The 18,720-nt window shown below is 47.3% G+C and overlaps 1 protein-coding gene across 1 annotated transcript in view; it reads left to right on the top strand.

Moving 5' to 3' along the window:
- The window catches only part of LOC138301691 (deleted in malignant brain tumors 1 protein-like), a 592,703-nt gene that overhangs the window by 141,277 nt on the left and 432,706 nt on the right, over positions 1-18,720 (top strand). Inside the window, exon 4 of the mRNA XM_069242207.1 lies at positions 3,154-3,471. Within this exon, the coding sequence (XP_069098308.1) occupies positions 3,154-3,471 (318 nt within the window). The remainder of the gene's footprint in view (positions 1-3,153; positions 3,472-18,720) is intronic.

Below are 18,720 nucleotides of genomic sequence, written 5' to 3'. Positions count from 1 at the left end.
CGGATAGTGGACTGGCATGGCGTGTTCTGTCAACTGCTGAACATATGTTGATGAAATGTTGCAGGAATGCAGATGCTCAGATGGAAAGGGTCCTTTTTGGTAGAAGATCTGAAATGGTTAATTAGTGTTAGTTAGTGGTAAGGTTAATCCTATGGAACTTGTAATACGGTGGATGGGATATGTGTCATGGCGGAAACATAGGTGGTCATTACAACTTTGGCGGTCTTTTTAGAAGACCGCCGAGGGACCGCCGTACGGAAGACCGCCAGTAGTGGCTATTTGCCGCACGGCGTATTATGACCGTTGGCTGCCTTCCGTAATTTTTCTTACGGAGAGCCGACAACAGCCATATTTGCGGGCGGCGGGGAAGTGGAGGTTGCTCCACCTCCACCGCCACGACAACAGAACACCGCAAGCTAATCACGTCATGTGAGTCTGCGCGGTGGTGTTCTGTTGGCGGTGTGGTGTTGGCGGAGCTGCCCCCATGGCTCCCGTCCCCTCCCAGAGGATCGACGGAACAGGTAAGTCGATCGTCCGTTAGGGGAGGGGGGTGTTGTGTGGGTGCCTGGGGGTGTGCGTCTCTGTATGTAGGGGGGGGTGTGAGTGCGTGTATGCTTGCGGGGGTGATGCATGTTTCGGAAATGTGTGCGTGTATGTCTGTATGTATGTATGTATGGATGTGTGCGTGAATGTGTGAAGGTGGGTGTACGTGTCTGAGTGTGTGTGTGTGGATGTTGGCATGTATGTCGGTGTGTGTGCGTGTATGTGTGTTGGTGGTGCCTGCGTGCATGTCGGATCTGTGTCAGTAATGTTATGTTGGGGGTCGGGGTGGGGAGGGGGGCCCTGCCACCTTTGGGGGGTGGCAGGGGTGGTGGGGGGTGTAGGGGAGGGAGTCGGGGTGGGGGGTGGGTGAGACCCCTATCAGTGCCAGGGAAGGAATTCCCTGGCACTGATAGTGCTGGTTCCTACAGCTGGAAATCCACGGTGGTAAGCCGGGTCACAATACCGGCGGCGGTATTGTCACGGCCGACGGGCTGGAGACCTAGGTCTCCAGCCCAGCGGTCGTCTCGGCCCTAGCGGGCGGAACGGGAAAGCAGCGGATGGCCATGGCGGTAACCGCCATGGTCATAATACTGAAAAAAAGACCGCCAGCCTGTTGACGGTCTTACCGCCGCTTTAACACCGTCCGCCAGGGTTGTAATGACCCCCATAGTGTATAACTAAACTAAAAATTACTGTGGTAGTTACAGAAAAAAACAAGTGTAAAAAATTTAAACTTCACTTTTGTACACTACATATGTGAAATACAGTGTAGTACAGTGTATTTTACCTTTTGTTATTTTTTTTTCTAACTAGCTTGCTACTTTCTAAGTAGTACTGTTGTACGCCCTAAACTTTCTTTTTAGTTAAATATGTTAAAAAAATAGAAAATACACTGCACTGCATGGATATTCCGTATGCCATATTACAATTCCTATTGGCTACCATGGGATCTTAATACAGCAGATGGGATATCAGTCATGTTGCGATGGAGTAATCCCCTCCACCAAACTCCAAATCAGCCCCTTTATTTGTTAAATGTAGTGTAGTGCAGTGCATTCTTTTACATATGTATTTGTTTTTAATTTTTCAGTACCACAGTACTTCTAGGTAGTACCATGGTAATCCATAAACCTTTAAAAATATATTTAAAGAAATTAAACTACTTTGATTTAGCTTTACATACTTACTCAAAGTGCCTCTATACACCCTTTGCCCTTATGACCCACTAGTACACTACATTTCAACTTAAAACCCACAACAGAGACCAAGGGCCTGATTAGGAGTACAGCAGTCCCAAGACTGCAATACCAACTGTAGCGGTGTGACCGCCGCGTTCTCTACAGCCAGACCACCCAATTTGGACCACCACAAGACCGCTGCCACAACCAACTCTAGTCCCACCGCAGGGCGGAGGTTGGGAGAGATGCAGAAAATGTAGGTGGTGCCTGCATTGGCACTGCCACCCATATTCTGACCTGCCTTTCCGCCGACCTTTTCATGGCGGAGACACCACCAAGAAAAGGTTGGCGGAAAGGCAGGGAACGGGTCACGGGGGACCCAGGACCACAAATGCCCATGTTGTTGGCATTGCACAGGCCCCCCTGTCAGTACAGTCAGTGTGCGCACTGTCTGCCATGCACGACACTGTGCATGGCAACAGTGTGCCCAACATGCTGGTCGTGCAGTCGGCATTGGTGTCGGCACACCTTACAGCTGGAGCCAACGCTGGCTGACATAACTGCGCCCCCAGCACCGTGGGGATGTCCTAATTTGTGATTGTGAGGCCCCTGGCTAGGCAGCATCCTCCCGACCGTCCCACATGCCGGTCTGGCGGTCTGGCGGCCTGACCGCTGAATTCAAAATCGGGGCCTAAGTACGGGCTAAACAATATAGCTGCCTTTTACTTTTTCAAGACAGTCATTAATCAATCATTTAATGCTGTGTCATTGACAAGTACCATGGTATACAGTGAAATTACCGCTGTATACCCTGGCCCTATCTAGCACAACGTTTTAAGGCCTTAGAAGTTAAAAAATACTTCACCAAATTATAGCTACTAATGTAAAAGATCATCTACACACCATGAACTATATTCCTGACAAATTTCATTAAAATTCAACTGGCTGTTTTTCTGCTACACCTGAGTACAAAGTCTATGGGAAATGTAATGGTGGAAATGCATGTTTTGGGAACCCCCCTAATTCTTTGCACTTCCTTAATGAATCACTGCAAAACTTTGCATCATCTGCCAATGTAGATAGAGCAATAGTTCTGCAAAGTTTCGTGTTGTGAACATTTGTCAAATGGTGGCAAAGTTATGGCAAGTGAAAATCTGAGGAATTACTGTCTATGGGAATCTGAAGTATAATTGCAGAATGGCTACAGCCAGTCTACATTATATATGTATATATGTATATATGAAATGATTATTATCATTTTGAAAGCAATTAAAATGTATGAAAATGTCAAACATTACTTTGCCCAAATTATTGGTGTCATCAGCACCTCCATTAACTGAATTTGCTTTTTTATGGTTTAAGGGGTTAACTTAGTGATATTCTGTTACATGTTGCAGCTACTGATAATCTATGTTCTTTCATTTTCAAACAGCATATTATTCACAACTTCGGCTCGTGGGTGGAAGAAACAGGTGCCAGGGTCGCGTTGAGATTTATTACAACTACGATTGGGGGACGGTGTGTCATGACTACTGGGACTTCTCTGACGCACAGGTGGTGTGCAGACAGCTGGGATGTGGCTGGGCCATGTCTGCCCCAACACATGCCTACTTTGGGCAGGGCAGTGGGAGCATTCTCCTGGACGACGTACAATGTAGCGGCTATGAACACTACCTGTGGCACTGCAGTCACAGAGGGTGGTACAATCACAACTGTGGCCACTGGCAGGATGCCAGCGTCATCTGCTCAGGTAATTGACAAGATTGTGTATATTTGTGCATGCTATGAACGAGGTAAGAAACAATGGGGAGTGAAGGTTTGTGGTGATGTTATCTGTTGATGCAGTAGAAGTATTTGTGTTGTAAGTGTGTGCTGGTTGGCCATGGCAATGTGCTGCACTAAAGTTTCAACACATTCCCACACATGAGAGTAAGGAAGCAAGGAACTCTGAACTTAAGGTAACCCATAGGGATGGTCAGTGGTCCAAACTGAAGATGCTTAAAGTGGCCAACCGATGAATGATGGCACACTGCATACAGCACCAAGCAAATCAACATTCCACAGTGATTGCTGCTGGTGATGTTTAGAGATGCAGGACTGGGTAAAGAGAAAAGTTTTTGTCTCTACACTGGATGGTTGGTTTAGTGGCATTTTGTGGAGGATTCTTTCAAACACTACTAATATACTGGGGAAACTGAAGACATTTCCTTTGCATACATTCCTTTTGCACTCCTTTTTGGAGAATGGTTCATGAGTGATGTATTGTGGAATGTAATTTTTTTCGGGGCATTGGTCGACTTGTAGTCCAGGAGGCTGGACAGGCCAAATTATTTTGAGTGAGCCTTTACCTGCTCAGACTTAAAGCAGATCTGGAATAACATTCCTCATTTTAGTCTGGGTTTTGGCAGCGCTAGTTGTCGAACAAAGCTATTGCAAAATGTATCAGTAGAGTGCGCTAAAGTTCCACCAGTTTCAGCCATTCACTTTATTCAATCAGCCCTCATTCAGCCTTTCGCTTGAGGCTTTGTCAATCATACCTTGGTTCAGCCCAGTCTATATTCATCTCTACCCTAATACTAATGGCTGTTTGGTTGTATCCTTCCACCAACACTTAAGGACTTGCATTGAACTGCATGAGGAACTACTTTACGACTATACCCCCTGTCAGCTTCTGCTTGCTCCCTCATGCGTGCTTTACCCTAATGTGCTAAAGCTACATGCTATTTTTTCTTGAAATTTTATTTTTTTAGTACATTATCCCTTTGTTTGTTATTATGTTTGACAGTGGACATCCAGAACTGTTTATTTAAGAAATATTTATATTTTGATACTACTTGTTTGTGCTTTTCCATAGCTTTTTTAATGCTTAACTCCGAGTAGTTCTCTAACAGTAGTGAATGTGATGTTGTCTTCTTGTGTTTGTGTGCTAGCCTTTTGTTTTTTCCCCAGTATATTGATGTTCATGGATGAAACGTCATGAAATTTATTATTATACTCAGGGCTGCTGGAATCATTCAATTTTGTGGTGGCTGTGTTTTCCCCATAAATATGAATTAGCCAGATTTGCTATATAATCTATCATCTGCTTCATAACAGGCAACCTTTAACAAAACAACAAATTTTGTTTCGAGCTCAAACGGATCAAAAGTTACTAAAATCATGGAGACTGGTGTTTCTGAGCAATGGGAAGCCCTATGCAAAGTTTGACTGGCTATCTTTCTGTTGCTTATTACTGTATTCGACTAGCAATGAGGTGAGACCTTTGCCAGGAGAGTGCTAACTTTTAAAAAATTACACAATTATCAAGTAATACTATCACAAATGTGTCAAACTGGATGAAATAATTCACTATTCTTGACGCATAATTTAATCAATCCGACCACATAATTTGGTCCTCCCCTGCTGCTTAATTCCAGTGGCCCTGATTATACTTTTATCTCTGCCTTCAATCATTCACTAAAAATAACAATGTGGAATGTAAAAGGACTAAATGTACCTATAATACAGAGCACCATTTTCTATCACTGAACCTACAAGGAGTTGCTTTGCTAATGTTTGGTTCCTGGTGTTTGATTTGAAATATTTTATGTTAGTGTACTGATTAATAGATTTGTCTTGTGCATTTAATACTAAAAAGACTGAAGCGTTAATTTAATTGAAAATGTATCGGCTTTAAGACCTTAGGAGGTCTTTTATGGTTTAAATCTCTTTTATTGGTTTTGTAATGCAAAAGAAATACAATATACCCACCTACAACCACAGGCCGGTGGGATAACAGAGAACTTGAGGAAGGGGGGTGGTAAGAGAGGGGGGGGAAGAGGAATGCTGAGCCTATGTCGTGGGAGGCACCCTGTTCAGTATACTAATTCTAATCATGCACGATGTGGGAGAAGGACCCAGGCCTCGACCGTCAGTCCGGTTTGCGGGAGGTATGTGATGGGTTCATCAGGCGTAAGATGCACAAGTAGGAAGGGCAGGTTAGTTCCTGTAATTCATCTGACAGGTATAGTATTCATGGTACCCATGTTTTATCAAAGAGGGGCAGTGAGCCAGTCACTGCAGCTGTCAGCCTTTCCATGCCCAAGAGTGCCCATAGTCTGTGTAGCCAGTCATTGTGTGTGGGGATGGTCGTTGCACCCCAGTGAGAAAGCAGTAACAGTTTAGCAGCCCCTAGTGCCAGGGTAATTGCTTTCCCCTTACATGTGCGGAGTGGATATGTTTGAGGATTGTAAAGGCCCAGCAGCACGTAACTTGGAAAGCGCAGTATAGTGGTAGTGTACATGTCATCGATTGCAGTGAGGACGGCGTGCCAGAAGGGGGCTATCTCTGGGCAATTCCATAATATGTGAGTAAGTGTGCCTTTTTGACCACATTGGCGCCAACACTCACCATCCCCGTGTGCCCTCCATTGGGCTACCCGTACGGGTGTGTAGTACATGTAGTGTTCTATTTTCAGAAACATTTCTTTGGTGTTCGTTGCTTGTGCTGTGACTCATTCTCGGTGAAGGACATCTCACCACTCCCCATCTGTGAAACTGCACTTGCATTCCCTCTTCCATCTACGTCTTGCTGGTGTCATAGGTGTTGTGGTCAGAAAGGTGTAAATGTCGGACAAGAGCCGTTTGTCCGTATCTCTGGTCAGTATCCATTGCTCAAATTTTGTGAGAGGGCGGCCGGCATGTGGGCGTAATGCGGGTGAAATCACCCAGTGATGGATGGCCACAAATTGCCAGTAGGCCGAGGAAGGGAGACCATACACTTTCTGGAGGGTGTTGAAGTCCATTACGCCATTTTCGTAAAAAAAGTCGCCTATCCATTTGCAGTTCGCTACCTGCCATGACAAGAAGGCAGGTTCATCAAGTGCGGGGGGAAGTCCGGGTTACCAATGATCGGTGTTTGTGGTGACACCAATGTGGAAAGTTCTTTCGCAATCTTTACCCTGTCCCAGGCATGTAGTGTGGCCCTCAAGATCGATGAGACATATACCCCAGGTGGTCTGTGTCTCTTCCGCAGCCATGGTACCCTCCAAATATGAACTCCCACCACCGCCTGGTCTATAAAGCACCAGTATTTCTCTGTCATGCGTCGTTGTCCTTCAACCATATAGCGCAGCTGTGCGGCTTGGTAGTATCTTAAAAGGTGTGGGACCCCCAATCAGCCCTCAGACTGTGGTAAATATGCTTGAGGTCTTGACATCCTAGCCCTCCTATCGCCCCATATGAATTCCTAGATGAGGGTTTTCATTTTGTCCAATATGGCGGGTGGGTGCTGCAGTGGCAAGGTCTGCATGAGATTAGGGGCCAGATGTATCCAAGAATTTTGCATTCGCAAACAGTGCGAATTGCTAAATTTGGCCGTTTGTGAATGCAAAATCACTTTTCTGAATGTAAGAAAGGCATTCGCAGTGTAATTTTAAGGAATCACTAAAATAACGATTCCTTAAAATTGCGATCCCATTTAGAGAATCGCAAATTGCGATTCTCTAAATAAGAAATCACAAATAAGGAATCCTTATTTGCGATTTCTTAAGCACATGTATGAAGCAATTCCTTAATGCGTATTGGGCATTAAGGAATCATTAATTACCACCAAGTTGAACTTGGTGGTACCCATGTGCAAAATTAAAAAATGCATTTAAAATGCATTTTTAAATTGTACATGAAAAGCACACATGCCCTTTTGGCATGTGTGCACCTTACATGTCCCCCAAAAATGTTTTGGGGTGCAGCAGAGGGGGCCTTAGGCCCCCAGCACCCTGGGGATTTGCAAAATAAATTGCAGATATGGGCAGGCCCATAGCTGCGAAAGGGGCCGGTATCGAAATTTGCAATTCGATAATAGCATTTGTGATTTTTAAGAAATCGCTATTACCGAATCGCAAATGTGATACATGGCACTTTGCGAGTCGGAAATAGCGATTTCTTAAAAATCGCTATTTCCGAATCGCAAAGGGCCGTGATTATACATCTGGCCCAAAGTATCTTAGGCAACAGTGTCATTTTTACTGCTGCTAGCCGCCCCAGCCAGGAGAGGCCATGTGACTTCCATTTGGTTAAGTCAGAGGGAGCAGTGTCCAGTATCTGATTGTAGTTATGTCAACTGTAGCCGCTATAGCGGGGAGGATACACAAACCCAGGTACATAATCCCCTGCCTGGCCCATGGAAAGGGGAGGGCAGACTCCAAGGAGGTGTGGACGGCCTCCAAAGGAGTAAGGTTCAGTATGGAAGTTTTAGTTAGGTTGGCTTTAAACCCTGACACCTTTCCAAAAGCTGTCAGCTCCGCCATAATGCTGGGGAGCGAAGTCTGGGGCTGTACCAAGTGAAGGAGCATATCATCTGCGTAAAGGGCCAGCTTATGTTCCCTGCCACCCATTGGCACTCCTGAAATGTCCGGGCGTTGTCGTATGTGCTCAGCAAAAGTCTCTATGTATAAAGCAAATAGTAGTGGTGATAGAGGGCAGCCCTGACGAGCGCCCCATTGTATGGGGAACTGCCAGGATAGGCCCCCATTCACGGCAACCGCCGCTCTAGGTGTGTCATAACTGCACTCAATCCACCCTCAAAATCTGGGGCCCAGTCCAATCCTTTTTAAAACTGTGTGGAGGTATTGCCAGTGAACTCGGTCAAATGCCTTCTCCACATCAATGGAGAGGGGAAGTGCTGGGATTTTAGCTCGATGGACCTTGTCCAGTAGGTGGCATAGTCTCTTGGTGTTGTCACTACAAGACCGTTCAGGTATGAAGCCGGTCTGATCTGGGTCAATCAGGTGCTGCATGTACGGGTTCAGCCTGCGGGCCAATATGCCCTTAAAGATCTTCACATCTACATTGAGCAGTGTAATGGGGCGATAGGAAGAACAGCTCCGTAAATCCTTCCAGGGCTTAGGAATGACTGTCACTATGCCCAGTTGCTTCGTGGGCGGGGGGAGAGAGATGGGCCCAACGCATTATAGAGTCTGGCCAGAATTGGAGCAACTGTGCACCTAGCGATGTAAAAAACTCTGCCCCAAAGCCATCTGCACCCGGAGCCTTACCTAGCTTCAAGCGGTGTATAGCCTCGAGGACCTCCGTGGGCATTATATCCTTCTCTAGTGCGGCACTATCCACAGGGGGGAGACGGGCCACCAGCACAGAGTCCAAGTAGTCCTCCACTTCCGACTGTTCAACCCCCTCCGCGGAGCATAGGTCTGCGTAAAATCATTCAAATTGTTGGTGGATTGGCTCTTCCCGGCAGGTCAGAGTTCTGTCAGGCATCCTGAGCTCCGCCACTATGTGCAAGCAATTGTTCTGCTCTGTTCCCCCCTGTGTAGAATTTGAGCTTAGTGCAGAGTAGAGTGCACTCTGCTTTACCCTCATCTAAAGCTCATAGCTGTTTTCGTTGGACGGCGAGTTGTCTTCTCACTGCCAGGGACCCGGACTAGCTATGTGTCTCTTCTAATGCTCGTATGTCATACTCTAGCTGTTGACGCTTGTAATGATGCATGGCGTTCTGTCTTGCAGCTATCGCTATAAATTGTCCTCTGATGACCACTTTGAGAGTCTCCCAGAGAGTTTCAATACTGGTTTCAGGAGTATAATTTTCAACCAAAAGGTGGCTGACCGTGTCCTCAATTTCCGTTAGGGTGTCCTCATACGCTAAAAGCCTTGTATTAAGACGCCATTGTCATCTACCTGGTTTGTGGGCCAGTAGCGTAAGAGAAAGTGTGAGTGGGGAGTGACCTGAGGTCGAGGCCACCCCAACAGCCGAGCTAGTGGACAAGGTGGTAATGCGTGGTGCGGTAAGGAAGAGATCTATGTGGGCGCATGTTTGGTGTGCAGCTGAAAAGAAAGAGTACGCTCTATCTGTTGGGTGTTGTTGTCGCCAGATATCCATCAGGCCCGCCCCCTGAAGCCAATCCTGGAAACCCTGTGTGAAAGTGCCGGTCTGACCATATCTTTGAGCTGACCTGTCTAGTTGGGAATCTGGTGCCAAGTTAAAGTCTCCACCCACCACTATGTCTTCACCAGGTGTCGTCAGAACCTTCCCCACTGCATCCCTTAGAAAGCTTTCTTGATAGTCATTCGGACCATATATGTTAGCAATCGTTAAGTGATGCCCTTGCATATCAATTTGCAGCGAGAGGAGCCGGCCAGGGATCTCAGCCTGCACTCGGATCACCCTTCCCGGGAAGTTTGTGGCCAGCAGGATCACTGCTCCCGTGCGCCGCCCAGGGCTCGATGAGTGGAACTGTCGGTCAAACCAACACGTCGTCACCTTCTTCCAGTCTTGGTGGAGTAAGTGTGTCTCCTGCAGTAGGCATATATGGCAGTGCATGTCTCGAAGCTGGAGCATGAGGGCCTGTCTCTTCACTAAAGCATTAAGACCTCTCACCTTAAGACTCAGTATAGTTATCATCTGAAAACTGACAGATGTCGCTGTGTTATATTTCATCTTAGTGAGTAAAGCGTGAGGTGATTCCCCTGTGTAGTCAGAATTGATGGGGTAAAAGGCATCTGTCTCCTCAAGGATGGTGTAACTTGGGGAAAACTTGAAACAACGTTCCTCGCCTGGGAACAGTCTTCAGCATCGTCTGGGGTCTGTTCCTGTACATTGAACTGCCAAGGGTTCGACTGTCTCTCCGCTGAAGTGGAGCTCTGCTGTCCGGATATCCCAGCCCTTCATTGCTGTGGCCATGTAATCGATTGGGTGTTTACCAAGGCCACTCACAGGGGTCCAGTCCAAGAGGGCATATGAAATTGCGCATGGCTTCGTAATGTAGTTCAGTGGCCTGAGTCCACTTCGGGCACACTATCCTGGCGGCGTAGGCTTCTAATTAGTTCCGCCTTCTCCTTTTGTCTCTCGACAGTTGAGGGTTTATGAGTTGTGCGTTATCGATTGTTTGGTTTTAGGCGGTCCTGGCCTGGGCTCCGATGCCAAACTGGAGGCGCTGCCACCTGGGCAGCTCTTCAAGATTCTGTGGCATCCCCTTCAGTCTCTGAGCCTCTTCTAGGGTGCGGATACTGCGTAGTTCTTTGTGCCATGTGAAGAGTAGTCGGAAGGGGTGACCCCACTGGTACTTGATGCCTTTCTCCCTGAGAATTTCAGTCACTGGTCTGAGCAGTCTACAGCGCTGTAGTGTTAACGTAGAAAGATTCTGATATAGCCCGACCTGATAGCCTTCAAACTCAATAGTTGTCATGTCTCGTATTGCCACCATGATAACCTCTTTCTGTTTATAGTAGTGTAAGCAAGTTAATATGTCTTGAGCCTGTCCCGGAGTGCGGGTGGTTCTGCCCGCCCTGTGTGTTCTATCAAGCTCAATGTCCTGCTCCTTCAAGGACGGTGCCACATAACGGAAGAGACGCACCAAAAAATCTTCCAGAGACCCCGCCACTGCCTAAGCCGGAATCCTTTGTATCCAAATATTAGATCAACGTTTTCGAGGTCCTCTATTTGATATTGCAAGTCTTGGTTCTTATCCTGCAGGGTGAGGAGTTCCCTTCTATGACAGTCCAGCTCTTCCTCTCTCGCATCCTGCGTTTGTTCTACCAAGTCCAACCATTGGCCCAGATCTATCACCTCCTTTTTGAGGTCTTTAATGCCTGCCACTATGTCTAGTTTCAACTCTGCAAAGTCTTCATGTAAGGACCCAAAGAGTTGTTCCATAAATGCTTTTGTCAAGGGAGCTCCATCACCCTCCGATGGCGCAGGTCCCGTCTCATCACCACCCTCCGGTTCTTGTGGTCCTGACTGCGCCATTCTTTTGGCAGGGGTTTTGGCAAAAAGATCTTTGAGGGAACGCTCCTTTTTGCTGTGCTTCTGGGATGCCATTCCGAAAGTCCCGACGTGACTGATGTCATCCGTGGGTGTGTCACCTCTCTAAAATCGCCTCGCCCGTGGTACTAAGCTGGGCTTTGGTTTACATTGCGCCACCTTCACTCTATTCTGTGGCCCAGCGCTGCGGGGTCCGTTCACGTCGGCTCCCCGTCCGCCACCCCCCTTCTGTACCTCTGGTTCAGCCGGCCTCTCACCCCTGCTCCACACTGTTGACAGCCAAGGCTCCTCTCCTGGGAGCGGCCTGCCAAGCGCCCCGCCCTATGGGAGACCGTCTTCCACCAGTCACATGCTATTTCAGCTTTACAGCATCCGGTAGGCTAGGCCGTCAGACATCTCTCATCTGTGCTCAGCGTAGGCCCCTCAAGAACACCTCTGCACGTGGCGGCCCTGACCGGGCCCTGTCCCCTCACTATCCTGCAGGTCGGCAAGGTGGGCTTCCCCTGTGCTGACACCACTGCAATCTGGGGGGCAGCTCAATGTGGTGCAGCGGTCTCCCCCAGCAACGCCGTTGCGGGGGAACCAATAAAAAAGCTCCGTCCCCGCCATCTTCTCTGCAGGCTGTGACTGTCACGCAGCCGCTATTTTGATGCCGCGGCCCTCGACGGTCTGCAGCTCTGGGCCCCACGAGGCCCAGCGTCGCCTTTCTGTGCCACCAACCGGTCACCGGAGCATCCAGCGGGCCCAGGGCATCCCCCTACTCCCACCGGCGGCATGTTCCGGTTCCCGATCCAGGTTGCTGTGCCATCTGACGGCGGAGCTCCGGCAGGACGCTCCTGCACGGTGGCCATCTTGGCCACGCCCCTTAGGAGGTCTTTTAGACTGTAAACATATGTTTGTAATTTTTAAATCGCAGTTTCATGAAGAGATGTACCTGTGAAGTAATGTCTATGCACCAAAAAGTAATAAAACATTTGTTTAGTCCTCACTTGCTATAGCTTATGGGAAAAGATTTAATGGCATCTTCTTGGGAGGGGATTTGTATGTGACGTTATAGCCATTGATCGATATCTTGTACAATAATTAAAACCTTAGCACAGTCACTCGGTGTGTTCTAATAACCGTTCATGCCTTGTCACGTTTATAATATTTCATCATCTCACAGCCAAAGTATGCAAGCACTGTTACGATCAGCGCTCTGATCATTGAACTATTTACATGTGTTGCAGCCTAATCACAGATGGGGATCCTAGGTGCACTGGAGCCTCTTATTAACACTTTGGCCTACATTATGATCTTGGCGGACTTTGCCGCCATGCCGGCGGGAAATCCCACCATCCGGCATGGCGGCCCACACCGCCACAAAATGAAGACAGGGAGAGCCGCCATAGGTGGCCTTCCTCCACCGCCAGGCTGCCTCCGACAGGCAACCTTGCGCTGGACGACATAATTATCCGACAGGGCAGCGCTGCTGCCCCTCGGATAGTGATCCCATTTCCTCCAGCCTTTCCATGGCGGGTTTTCCCACCAGGGAAAGGCTGGTGGAAGGGGTTCACCCGGGCGTCCCTGCGGGCCCCTGCACTGCCCATGTACTTGGCATGGGCAGTGCAGGGACCCCTGTGCAGTTCCCCATCGTGCAGGTCACTGCCCGATTTACGGGTAGTGATCTGCGTGACGGGTGCAGCTGCACCCGCCGCACAGAGGCATTAACAGCGGCTCCATGTGGAGCTGCCGGCAATGTCCCGGCCAGGCATTCTGCTGGGCCGGCAGGTGGAAACAATGTTTATAATACGGCCGGCAGGGTTCCAGGGCGGCTGGCAGTCAATAGAAAGACCGCCAGCATGAAAATGGTAGGTAAAACCGCCATGTTCATAATGAGGGCCTTTATTGTTAAAGATCTGGTAATCATGTGCCCAGCACTATATTTGAGGTGCTGTGGATGTGAGTTCCATGTCTTAGCATCAAGGCCAAGTGGTGCCGGCACAATATGTCTGCTGCTACCAACCTCCACACTGGAAACAAATCATTTCTGCACTGTACTAAACAATCAGGAGATTTGTAGAGCACTGCTTGTCACCTGTGAATGTATCCAGGCACTGCCACAGTCCAGGTGATCAAATGAATAGCCAGGTCTTCAGGGACTTTCGGACTCCTGCAAGAGATGAGGAGGTCCAGAGATTAAATGGTAGTTTGTTCAATGTCTTTGTTGCTAGGTAGTAGAAGGAGCGTCCTCTGCTACTTTGGATAAGGGGGATGAAGGTTAGAGAAAGGGAATTGGAGCAGAGGTGTCTGGTGGGCTGATGGAAGTTAAGGTTGTGATGCAAGTAGGAGGGTCTGCAGTGGTGTAGGTCATTGTATGAATGCGTCAATAGCTCGAACTGGCATCCTTTCTGTTAAGAAAGCCAGTGGAGTTCTCTGAGGTAAGGGGTGATGTGGGTTCATCTAGGAAGGTCTGGCTGCAGTGTTCTGTATGGTCTGTAATCATTGTATCAGGTGGACTGTGATCCCTGTGTAAAGAGTGTTATTATAGTCCAGTTGGCTGGAGATGAGGGCCTGGGTGATGGTGCATCTTGAGCTTTAGGGATAACCCATTAAATATCTTATGAAGCATCCAGCGGATAAAAAAGTAGGAGGAGGAGACAGAGTTGACCTGGGTCGACATGGTTAGCTTGTTGTCCAGAATGATGCCTGGGTTTCTAGTGTGCATAAAAAAGTGATGGATGGAATGCTTGAATAAATCTCAGTCATTGGGGCTCGGGATGCATCCCAGTCACCTCAGTTTGGATCTGACTATATGCAAATCAGTCTTGACCCTGGTACAATCAGAACAGTCCAGCCTAAACTGCCAAGCCAGGTCTTCTCTGAGCCAGAGCACAGGCGACCTAGGACCAGTTTTGTGCTAGTTATGGGCTCATCAGCTGGTTACAGTTTAGGACCAGCGACGCAGTGTGCTGAGACCCACATCTGGGCATACCCATCTCACTTAAAGCAACACATAAAATACACAAAAAGTGGTGGATGGAATGTTTGAATCAATCTCAGCCACAGGTGTTTACCCTAGCCACATCCCTATCCATTGTTATTTTGCACACCACATAACCTCAGTTTGAACCCAGTTACATGCAAATCAGTCTTGACCCTGCTCCGATCGGAACAGTCCAGCCCAAATTGCCAAGCCAGTTCCTCCCTGAACCAGAATACAAGCAACCCAGGACCGGTTTCACCCTATGGGCTCATCAGCCAGGTAAAGATTGGTTCCAGTGGTACAGTGTGCACTGGATTCACCTCTGAGCATACCAGTTCCACTTCAAGCAACACATGAAGTACACAAAAAAGTGATGGATGGAATGCTTGACTTATTTTTGCCACTGGTAACTACTCAGGCTGTGTCCCAATCCATCATTATTTTGCACACCATGGCCCGTATTTATACTTTTTTTGCGCCACATTTGCGTCGTTTTCTGACGCAAAAACGGCACAAACTTGCAAAATACCATTGTATTTTGTAGGTTTGCGCCGTTTTTGCGTCAGAAAATGACGCAAATGCGGCGCAAAAAAAGTATAAGTACGGGCCCATATCTCCTCAGTTTGGACCAGCCATATGCAAATCAGTTTGGAATACTCTCCATTCAGAACAGTTCAGCATGAACTGCCAAGCCAAGTCCTACCTGAACTGAAACACAAGCAACCCAACACCAGTTTCGCCCTAGTTGTAGGCTCATCAGCTGGGTACAGCTTGGTTCCAGTGACAGTGTGCACGGGACCCACCTCTGGGCATACCCATCCCACTTATAGTGACACATAAAGTACAGCTAGGTTTCTAGCTTGGTTGGAAAGGGTAGGAATCGGTCTGAGTTCTGTGGGCCACCAGGATGTGTCCCATGGAAAAAGTTTGTTTCTGAAGATCAATACCTTTGTCTTGTCTGTGTTGAGCTTCAGGCAGTTGTTTTTCATCCAGATGGTGACATCCGTCATGCAGTTGTGGAAGTTGGTCTTGGTGTTGGTGGTGTCTTTGGAGAGGATAAGTTGTGTGTCGACGTAGTATATGATGTTGAGTCCATGGGTTTTTGACAATGCTGGCCTATGGCGTCATATATGTGTTGAAAAGGGTGGAGCTAAGCGAGGATCCTCGCGGTGCTCCACAGATGATTTCCTTGGGTTTGGAGGTGAAAGGAGGAAGGTGGACTTTTTGAGTTCTTCCATTGAGGAAAGAGGAGATCCATCTAAGGCAGCTCCATGGATGCCTATATTGTGCAGTGTTGTGATGAGCATGTGGTGGTTAGATCATATTGATGGCTGCTGAGAGGTCTAGGGGGATCAGTGCAGCAGTCTCGGGCGACTAGGGCTCGGGTGTCATTGGTAGCTGTGATGAGGGCTGTCTCAGTGCTGTGATTGCTGCAGAATCGTGATTAGGAGGGGTTGAGTAGGCGGATCCCTTCCGGATGAGAGGAGTGTTGTTGGTTGATGGCTTTTTCTAATACCTTGGCTGGGAAAGGGAGCAGGGAGATTGGTCAGTTGTTGCATTCACTGGGGTCTGCAGATGGTCTCTTTACTACGCCATTGACTTTTGCATGTTTCCAGTCCTTGGAGAAGATGGCTGTAGAAATTAAAGTGTTGAACAGGGTAGTGGGTTTGTGACTGATTCTGGCTCCACCTAGGTTGAAGATGTGATGTGGACACAGGTTGGTTGAGGCCCCTGAATGGACCGAGTTCATGAAGGAGGTGGTGTCCTGTGTGGCGAGCTGGCTCCATTATGTTAGTCAGATGTCTGAGGTGGTAGTGGGGTTATTGTGTTGATTCAGGCAGTTGGTGGCCTTGGGCTGGGGTTTAAAGTTCCTGTAGATGTTGAGGATTTTGTTGAGGAAGACATTTGCAAGGTTGCCGCAGAGTTCCTGGGGGGGGAGAGGGGGGTGATGTTGTTTGTTGCAGGTGAGGAGTTGGATATTTGGGTCCTGGGTACTCCCTCTCCAGAATGATGCTCTAACAGCACAAATGTGGAACTGAAACTCTGAGGCTCATGACCACAAGCACGGGGAGTATAAGTGTGATCTCTTCCGATCTTGGCCGTCTTTGGAAAAGGGAGACTCCTCTTTCAAATGATACAGCTTGTAAATGGATTGATGATCGGGGATCATGGCAAGACCACAGTGTCTTAGTAGGAATGCTTCCATTAGTCTCAAGGGAGTCGACTTAGGAGGAGTTCTGAGTCAAGGGATAACTTCATCCACTATAGTACAAGCTGATTTGACCACCAGAACATGTGAATGGATAGCTCATTCCTAATACATGCAGAGCTCAACTACATACAGCCATGCTGCAGGTGAAATGGAAGATAAATATCATAATTTGCTTCTCTTCTTGGAGAGAAGAAAACAAACTTGTCATGAAAAAATTTAAAACAGAAACTGATTGGATAGCCACCCACGAAATAGGTACCAGTTCTCCCTAACACCCAGTCAAAATAAACTTCTCCTCCAGGGGTTGCCTCTGAGGTTACCCCTCAATCTTATACCCCCAGGAGGAAATAAATCTGTTAGGATTAGGAGAGAAAGAAGAAATGCCATTCTGGGCTTGAAATCGGATGTTACTTCTGAATGTCTATTTTTCCAGTGTTTCTCTCTCAATGCAGTGTGCTTTAGGATGTGAAGGATTGAAATCCCTAAGCAGGGATCATTCCAATACACATCAAGGACTTTAAATGGGAGGAGAGCCCCTGGGTACAGGACTCAACCCACCTCAGACATTGAGCATATGTCCTCTCTGTATGCAAGGGGAGATTCTTGTCAGCTCATGGTGATCCAGTCTGGACTCTCTTTTGTTAAGATGCATATTGTTTCAAAATCTCTGGCATCTAGTGGGGTTTATTTTTCCCTCTAGATAACATTTTAGTTTGGTACCTAATCTGTCCATTTTAGGTAGAACAAAAACAGTTTGTTCCTGAAGAATTGGAGGAGTAAGACCATATGCCGGGGGAAAGTCTCAATAAAAGACTATGCTGCTCTGCTGTAATGCCTTCTGTGCTGGAATTGCATCCCTCTTGCAAGTTTGAGAAGGAGCTGTTCCTTCAGGGTTACCAGTGGAAGAGAGAGACTCTCCCCTTCTTGTGATGCCTCCCCTTTCTGCCTCAGTGTCTTGGATGAATTAGGTCAGCCTTTTTTTGTAATCCAGGAAGGGAAACACATTGGCATCCAATAGGCTTTCTACTTTACTGAGGGAGTGTATAAGATAGATCTGGAATTAACCCCAGATCAGACCTCAAGGAGAGGACAGAAACTATTTTTGCTCGGACAACCTCCATTTGAAACCGAAATTTCCAGATTCAGTCCTCTATCAGGAATCTTTTCAATAGCACCATAGTTGAAAAAGTGGAGATTTTCCCATTTTCAACTTTGGATTTTCTTTGTCTTTTAGTTCAAAGTGCCACAATTTATGCCTCTATCCTTCATGCATAAAGGGAAATTCTAGGCCTGGGCAAAAAATGCAATTACACAGAAGTAATCGGGTAATCTTTGATTCAAAATTACTGCAAATTATGCCAGTATGCCCATTTGTGCAAATACGAGCAATTAGGCACCATCTCCTGCCACATGAATGCAGACAACAAATGTAGCGAGAATGAGCAGATTCTGGCTGCTGTTGTTTCTGTTCTGTTGCATTTAGCATGATTTCCCTCCAGTTTTGTTATGCAAGGGCACATTTTGCACTAAAACAGCACTAAATGCTGGGTAACATAATTCCTTGTAATTTTGCTGAAATGTCCCATAATTATGTTACAGCAAGTTAAGCGAGTTATGCCCACCCCTAGAAAATTCTTGCTATTTAGTGGACTCAGGCTGTCGGGTGGGGTGACAGTGGAGTTGAACGGTTAATACTCTTTTGGCCTCTGAAGAAAAGAGCTGAAAACACAATAGGTCTTAGTGAATACTTGGTGTCACGCTGCACCAAATAAAAGATCAGGCAGGCCAAATTACAGCAGAGGCAAATAGTGGAGACTCTCTCCTTTGCAAAAGTGGACATACCAAAAAGGATTCTGGCAGACACATAATCTGCAAGTAAACATCTTTGGATTAGGTCCATAGGAACATGCAATAGGCGGTCTCCAGCACAGGTGCTAACTTCACCCCCTCTTCTCCAGCGGTGAACAGCTTTTCCCTTCATTGGTGATGAAGATGTGGATTTCTTTACATTCGGCTTGCTAGGGGAGCAATCATTCACTAATCACAAGGGATAATTGATTGTTCTAGAT

This window comes from Pleurodeles waltl, chromosome 6, assembly GCF_031143425.1.
Source record: "Pleurodeles waltl isolate 20211129_DDA chromosome 6, aPleWal1.hap1.20221129, whole genome shotgun sequence".
Classification (NCBI taxonomy): domain Eukaryota; kingdom Metazoa; phylum Chordata; class Amphibia; order Caudata; family Salamandridae; genus Pleurodeles; species Pleurodeles waltl.
This window is presented reverse-complemented; position numbering and strand designations above follow the sequence as displayed.